An 8,201-nucleotide genomic window follows, 5' to 3' on the forward strand; every position below is an offset into this window, starting at 1 on the left:
TTACTCGCACACCCTTTATCTGCAGAGCTGCGAGTGGATGTGGATCAGCCAGCCCACCCACTGCCCCGGGAGGGCAGCTCTTCTGAGTACTCCAGCTCTTCTTCCAGCCCCATGGGGATCCAGACAAGGGAAGAGAGCTCAGACAGCGCCGAGGAGAACGAGAGACGTAAGCAGAAACGACCAAAGAGTGTGCCTGTGTTGCCCAGCTTTGTCTAGTGAAGCAGTTGTATTTATAGATGTTTCTGTCCCTAGGTTTAGAGATTCACTTAGACGGTTCAGAAAAGGAGAAGCCAGTGATGTTACTGAATCATTTCACTTCGAGCTCTGCCAGACCCACGGCTCAGGTCTTACCAGTGCAAAACGATGCAGGCTCCAATCCGTCCGGCCACCACGCTCTGCCAATGCAAATGATGTCAGCGGCCTCTACTCATATCACCCCCATTCGGATGCTAAATTCAGTGCATAAATCAGACCGTGGCAATGCAGACATGAAGCTACTTTCATCGTCTATGCATTCTCTTTTATCTTTAGAGGAAAGAAATAAAGTTTCTCCTGGACCTAGGGGCAGCATAAAAATGGAAAAGAGCTTTGGAAATGCAGTGGTGGATGTAATGTCTGCATCTTCTCCCCACCAGCCCTTGCAAGTGCTGTCAGGGGCTGCTGAGAACAGCTCACCCACATCCACTATTAACTTTGGTCCTCGAACCAAAGTCGTACATGCTTCGACTCTGGACAGAGTGATAAAAACAGCTCAGCAGCCGGGATTAATAGTAGAAACGAGTACTGCTGCCACTGTAACATCCAGCACAGTCTTCCATGTGGCTCGTCCACCCATCAAACTCCTGGTGTCTTCGTCTCTTCCTACCGATTCTGCCATTGCCGGACAGACTTCCTGCTCCAGTAATATGCAAATAACGGTGTCCCCTGCAATAATAAATCCCCGGACTGCTCTCTACACAGCCAACACCAAAGTTGCCTTTTCTGCAATGAGCAGCGTGCCAGTGGCGCCAATGCAAGGCAGCTTCTGCGCAAACAGTAATGCAGCCTCCTCCAGCAGCCACCCCTCCACATCGTTTGCAACCATGGCGAATTTGCCAAGCTGCCCTGCACCCAGCTCCAGCCCCACACTCTCATCTGTCGCCGAGAACAACTTCTACAGCAGCAGCAGCAGCAGCAGCAGTAGCAGCAGCAGCAGCAGCAGCAGCGGATCCGCAGGGAGCATCCCAGTACCAAACCAGAACCATCACCACCATCACCACCAGCAGCAGCAGCCGCAGCCGCCCGGGTGCATGGTGTGCAGCTCCTGCGGGTGCAGCGGGAACTGTGGTTCGAGTGGTATGACCGTCAGCTACGCTAACTATTTTCAGCACCCCTTTTCAGGACCTTCAATGTTTACTTTTCCGTTTCTGCCCTTCAACCCTTTGTGTAGTAACGGCTATATCAACACGCAGCAGTACAACAGCAGCACGACTTTCCCCGTGGTCCACACCGCTTACAACAGCGGTATAGCACCGGACTCCGTAATGACTGGGCAGTCGACGTTTGCGGTACCACCAATGCAGAACTTTATGGCAGGGACAGCAGGGGTGTATCAGGCACAGGGAATGATGGGAAACAGCAATGGTTCAAGTCACAAAAAAAATGGGAATCTCTCCTGTTACAACTGCGGGGCCAGTGGTCACAGAGCTCAGGACTGCAAACAGCCTCCGATGGATTTCAATCGACAAGGTAAAAGCAGGTGGAGGGACTGATGCGGGACGGGGCTTACATGCAGAGCGTTGTGTTTAGCCAGGGGGAATGGCAGGAGGGAGTCTGGTCGCAGTGCCGTAATCTTTTCATTTCTGACTTGCATAAAAAAAAAAAATCTTGTTCTTGAAAGCTGGTGGTTTTGGGCTATATTGGCAAAAGTTGAAACTTGTTTTTTTGCAGACCCAACACGAGGACAGGGCCCCAGTAAGGCCCTGGGTCAGACCCGGGTGCTCTGCGGGGCTTGTGCTGGTTTCTGGGAAGGAGAGAAGCAGGCTCTGCGGGAGGGAGGGAAGGAGCTTTTGTGGACAGGTTGCAGCGGAATTGTTGTTGCTGCTTATACCTTGTCATCCAGGTCACCTTGAGTTATAACTGCAAGTTCCCCGGGAAGTTTACAAACTGACCATCTCTGTTCCCCCTTTCCCTTCCTCCCCAAAATAGTAACCTAAATGAAGAATTACTGTTCAAATGCTCTTGACGGTCCTGTGTTTGCTGCTATAATTATTTTGTAGGGCATGTTGCTTACATGGGTACAGCACAGGCTTCTCCAGGAGAGAGTTGAAATCCATAATTCTGGGCGGGAAACACTGAGAGCACTTCTTAGTCCTATTTTTCTTGTTTATTTTGATTGACATATTGTGTTGAAATAATTTGCACGTGGTGTAGTCTTAAAAAATTAAATACAAACTTTTGACTGGAGCGAACAGCTCTGAGGTGTTATGTTTTGCATTGTGTCTTGTCTATAGTGTATGTCTGTATCTGGTTTTATACGGTGCAGACAAGGTCTCAAGTATTTGACCACTATAAATTAACAGGTGACTGATTTTGAGGCAGCAATTTACAGCAGTGCGAAAATGTAACTAATTAGTGGAGTTTCTGTGGCTAATATTTTGATAGTAGCCAGTGGGCAAGAAACAACACTGCCTCGTCAGTCATAATTCGGAGAACTTCAGAAATGTAGTCCGCTGTCTTTTTAAGCTGAATTTCATTTCATTAATTAAATTTCCATTTAAACTATCCCAAACGAATTTTTGCCAGCCCTGAAACTACATCTAAGCTGGTGAGTTTTACTGTGTAAAACTATGATTTTCATTTCCGCCAGCTGCAGACACATGCTTGTCAGCCTCTTCTGCAGCTTCACCGCGGCGCTGCAAGCTGGTGGTACGCTGCAATATTGCGTTACATGTCTAATAAGAAGCACGTTGTTTTAGAAAGTTCTGAGATGCAACAGATGCGAGAAGGTTGATGATGTTTAATTCTTCTGTTTCCTCTCCCCCAGGTACGTTTAGGCTGAAATACGCTCCTCCCTCTGAAAGTCTTGACTCCACAGACTGATATTTTATCTGGCAAGAAAATACTGTAAGCCATGGAGATACAAGGAGATTGAAATACAAAACTGAGACGTCCAGTTGCTGTTAAGCTTAATGTATTTTTTAATCCAAAGGTGCTTTACTTTATTAGACTAGGTAGAAAATCTAGCTTAGGGGTGCATCAAACCCATTTTTGATTGCCAAATTCAAGCTTGGATCTTGTTGTTGGAACTTCTGACTACGTGTCATAGGACCGATGCGTACTGGATGGATGGTGGAGCTGGCCAGCTGCATTTTCTGTTGCAAGTACAACATCCGAGGTACTTTTTTTGCTGGAGAATGTTGCCATAGGTGGACTTTCTAAGGTGAAATGTCTAACTCCAGGGCAGCTACATTCTGAAGTTGAAGCTGGAGGCTGAAGGTAGGAGCGGCCGTTCGCCAGAAGGACTTTGGCACCCCTGGGCTAGGTAAAATGTCTACTTTTTTTCAAAAGTGATCAGGCACTAATCTCTGGGATTTTTAAGGATTGCACTACAGAAGAATGTAAAACTCTTCAAGCTTTCTGCACTTTTAGCAGACAGTGTCACTCTGAGACCAGTGCAAGAGGCAAAGAAGTTCCAACTTTTAAAAATTGGCACCAGCAGGCTATGTGACTTAACTACACAATAAAAATCTTAAGTAAGTCTCTCCTTTCCCTTTCAAAAGAACACACAGAGCAGTTTCGGTTCCTTCTGGAAACAAACTTGTGCTTCATTGTCTCACTTATTACTAGATAGTGCTGGGTTCCCAGCAGTGGAATAAACTTAGTTTCCAAGGGTCCAAGTCCCAGAGACTCCAGAGTCATAAAGGCTTCAAGGATATTTTCCTGTAATACACAAAACAACCTTTACGTCCTGTTACTGTATATAGGTCTCTTTCACAGAAACCTTATTATTCTGCTTTTGTAAATGAATTTTAAACCATCCTAAAAAAGAAAAAGAACTCTGGCAGCAGAGTTTGTAAGCTTTTGCTTTACTTTATATAAAAAAAAACTTTGACTCCTACCCCAAGGCTTTTGCTACAGGATTCAGAAGTGGTAGAAGTCAAACATGTAAAAGGTAGTAAACTTCATTATTATCAAGACTTTGAAGGATTTATTGTCAGCCTCCTTCGTTGCAATAGATTGTAGATGACTAGCTTTGGTGTTAACTACTTAGCGTACATAATTTGTGGGTGACAAATCTAAATTAGGACTTGAGAGGAAGCCAAACAAATCTTGAACTGCTAATTTGAAACAGTTTGGTCCTGTCTGGTTGAAAGAAGATACTAATCCTCATGGCTCACCCGAGGAATTTGACGGCATTAAATGGGTGAGGCCTTCTCTTTAAAATGTCTGACATAGAGATATTTGCATACTGTAATTTGGAAGACACCTTTAAAGTCTGAAGCCTTGTTTACACTTGGAGGTATTTCTTACACCAATTTAAACCACACCAGGATGAATAGTATTTGTAGTGGCGCAGCTGACTTTCGCTTGGAAGTGAGGGAAGTCATATCCGAGAAGGTTTTGAAGTGGTGCAGAGCTGCCCCGAGGAGATCGGGCCTTAGCAATGAAACATCAGTGTGAGGGGGTAACGCAGTAGCTTGACAGTCGAGACCTTCCTGGACCATGTTGATAAGAAAGAAATGTTCTGGGCCATCCTTCAGTCCCGCTTTCTCAGCGGGCAGTCGTCAGCCTCGCCGGGGAGGCAAGCAGGATAAATGAGCGTCACCGGAGAGGCACGGTAACGTGAGATGGCAAGAAACCAAACTCGGTCCAGGTAGCGATCTGCAGCTCGTAGCGGATTTGGCTTCGTGGAAACCAAAATCTAAATTTGCATAACGTTTGGTTTTAAAAAAAGATATTTTTTATTCCTATGCAATGAAAAAAAAAATACCAGATTTGTGTATCCTCAGCCCAGTTCACACTACCCGCAGTATTGCACACACTGTTGAAACGCTTCTGTTCGCTCTGCCTGCGTTTGAGGAGGTTACCTGTGTTCTAATGAACAACCTTCAGACCTACAACACTAAAGTGATGAAAACTGACAATGCAATTTACTTTGCCTTAATGAGCTTGAGACAATGGTAGGAACAATCTGTCATACTGTATTATGCTGAAGGAAACGTGCAGTTTTCAGTGACGATGTTTACTATTTCCAGCTTTGAGGGTCTCTCCAGTGGCCTGGAACATGTGCTGAAAGCCAAACCTTAACATTATTTTTCTTTCTTTTTTTTTTCCACTTTTTTTAAACAATGTTTTAAAACTGAATTGTATTTAAATAAACTGTATTTCAACACACATGCAAGTGTTAAAAACCCTCTCAAAATAGCAAAAATCAACAGCAAAAAAAAAAAAATCTGTACCAGTTTCATTTTGTTTTAATGCCCAAGGCTGGGCACACAGTCTCGTCTAATATTCATCACAGAGTTGAAACCATAACAAAAGGACTGTAAAACTGAACTTCTGTCCAGCAAACTGTTTCATTCCTTTCTTCAGAGCTTTCTTTGGGATTGTTTCCTTTGTGTAAAGTTAAGGCTGATGTTTCTTAAAGTGGCTTATGTGTACTTTTAGGTAACGTTTTTAAATGGTGAAGTCTGGTTTTAGAGTAAGTTCAAATTCAGAAGTCTTGAGTACCTTAAAGCAACATGAGTGTAATGGAGAAATGTTTGGTGAGCCAGCAGCAGTTGCAGAGCCTTCCCTCCATCAGAGCGAGTTGCGGCTTCAGATCTGCTAGTGAACGCTGTCCACTTTGTACCAAGAACCACCAAAGTTGGTAAGTCTGAACAGAGCACTTTAGTTCCATAGAAGAATCCTTAACCTGTTTTTAAAAGGCACAAATCCATCTTTTTACCCCCGAAAAGTAAGGCAGCTTGTTTTAGAATAGTAGTTCCAGCTTCACTGGCTGAAAGAACCAGTCCTTGAAACCTATTTTTATACATTGAAAGATGGAGATTTCAAAGAATGCTATTTATTGCTATCTTTGTCCTGAAAGTATAAAAAGAATTAGTTCTCAAAATGGATTTTGCTGTGGAATAGAAATGATTTTTAGGTGTAAGACAGAAGGGAATCCCAAGTCATCTCGCTGCAGGGGCATGGAGAAGTTAGCGATGAGTCTTCCCTCGGGGGAGTGAGCGACGTGCGGTGCAGTTTCAGAAGTGTTTTCCGTTTGGGAGTGTTGGTGATGGAAGTACTCGAAACAGGATGGAATTTCCAGCAAACTCCTCCTCGCGCTGGCAGTCTGCAAATTAAGCATTAATAGATATGCCAGGCTTGACGCTAAACAGCAGGAGAGTGAAGAGGGAAGCCTCATTTTAGCAAGCGAGGTATTTGGATCAGAGTTCCACAATACTTTTCCTTAAAAACAGCATGTCACACTCCACTTTTTGTGAAACTTTTTCATGCCACGGTCATTAAATCTTGGCAAATTAAGTGCCAGACTTCCAAAAATAACAGTCTAACACTAGACCTTTACCGTTACCCAGAGTTCTGTTTCATGCTACTTCTCGCTGGCAAGCTTCAGGGTGAAGGTACTCAAAAATTCAATGTAGTCTGTGGTATTCAGCAGAGCGACACTCCTCCCCAAAATAAAAATGACATCATCGGAAACCCCTGCATATGGGTTAGCTGTCTATTTGTTTATTGGAGGTCACGGACACTCGGAGCTGTGGATTCGGGGTAGTCTAGAACACCTGTTAAATGAGATGGATGTGGGCAAATCTGGACAGAAATCCATGTAATTGAGCACTCACAAGAGTCTAGAAAACACTTTTGCTGGTTGAGGCCCCGGTAACCCTCCTGCCGCCCCTGCCCGCTGCCATGTCTTGTAATAAACCCTTGGAACGACCCATTTGCTCTCTTAAATTTTTTCTTATGTAAGCAAGAAACGTGTTGGTACTGAAGCAGAAAGCAAATCCTGTGTGTTTTCAAGTGCAGATTAACAGCTTCTCTTGGACATAACTTTCCACTAGGAATGAAGGAAACTCCTGCTCCCATTTGAGCCATTTCTTTTACTTCGGTCAATTCTAGTATTACAAATTGTGCATGTAACTTTATAAATATTTTAAATAGTTTTGTAAATATTTAATATTCAGCTAATTTGATTTTGAATTGTAAATGTCAAGTATTCTGGTATTGGGATTTTTATGTTTTATTATACTTTGTTAAAAGTAAAATTGTACATTTTTAGAATGTTTTTATCTGAGTAAATTTAATGTATGGAAAATAAAGAGTTAAACAGACTCCCTTTGTATTTTTTTAATTTAAAGGCGCTTCATCTGTGTGGGGGCTTCTCCAGCTTGGCAGTTAGCGGGGACTGGTTTTTTTTTTAACTCTTTTTATTACTTTTGCTGTCTCTCCACCCACAGACATCTGCTGGTGAATCACAGCTCTATTACGGTGCTTGCAGTTGCTCTCCTCTCCTTGACTCGGCTCCCGGTTGAGCCAAGGAAGCCGGGCTGCTCTGAAAGGGTTTGCGCTTGCGGTTTCTTACCGAGCGCGGCCGTGGCCTGACTCCAGCTGCCGACCCAAGCCTGTACCCGATTTCACCATGAAGGAGGGAGCTGGGGGGAGGATGAGCAGGGAAATTTTTGTCCCCTGTTCCGCAGCAGCCGAGCCTCTGGGCTCTGCTCGGCCACCTCAGCTCGCCCCTCACGCAGGGTATGTCTGTGCTGATGATCGGGGTAAGCAAAAGGAATCGCCAGCTCGCTGCATCCTTAAAACCTTTCGCGGCCGGTGCCTGGGGTCATTCCTGATGAGCAGAGTCCTGCTCGCGAGAGCGCTGGGGTTCTGCAGCCGTGAGGAAGAGGTTGGTCGAGCAGGAACAAAACGGGGATATGGAAACCGGTGCACGTGCAGGCACACCCTGGTCCACACCCGTCTAGAGAGCAGAACTGTTCTACAGGGCAATGGCACCCGAAATTCCTCCTGCTGGAGGGCGGCAGCTCCCTCTGCCAATTCTTAATGAGAATCAGTACCAGAGGGTTCAGTACAAGTGTCTAGTCGTTGTCAGCAGGACCTAGTTCACTACCTTGTGCGCCCTGAAGCAGGTGGAACAGACCTCTGTGCCCTTCCCTGCGGAGATTCGATTTACGAAAGCTGTCTAGAAATAACCACGCAAGCCATAA

General features: G+C 44.8%; 1 protein-coding gene across 1 annotated transcript in view; it reads left to right on the forward strand.

Moving 5' to 3' along the window:
* ZCCHC14 (zinc finger CCHC-type containing 14) overlaps window positions 1–4,927 on the forward strand; it is a 52,833-nt gene extending 47,906 nt beyond the window's left edge. Inside the window, exons 11-13 of the mRNA XM_030023878.2 lie at window positions 26–166; window positions 253–1,728; window positions 3,026–4,927. Coding sequence (XP_029879738.1) covers window positions 26–166; window positions 253–1,728; window positions 3,026–3,081 — 1,673 coding nt within the window. The 3' untranslated portion in view covers window positions 3,082–4,927. The remainder of the gene's footprint in view (window positions 1–25; window positions 167–252; window positions 1,729–3,025) is intronic.
* The last annotated feature ends 3,274 nt before the right edge of the window (window positions 4,928–8,201 follow it).

The sequence above is a fragment of the Aquila chrysaetos genome, chromosome 9, assembly GCF_900496995.4.
Source record: "Aquila chrysaetos chrysaetos chromosome 9, bAquChr1.4, whole genome shotgun sequence".
Classification (NCBI taxonomy): domain Eukaryota; kingdom Metazoa; phylum Chordata; class Aves; order Accipitriformes; family Accipitridae; genus Aquila; species Aquila chrysaetos.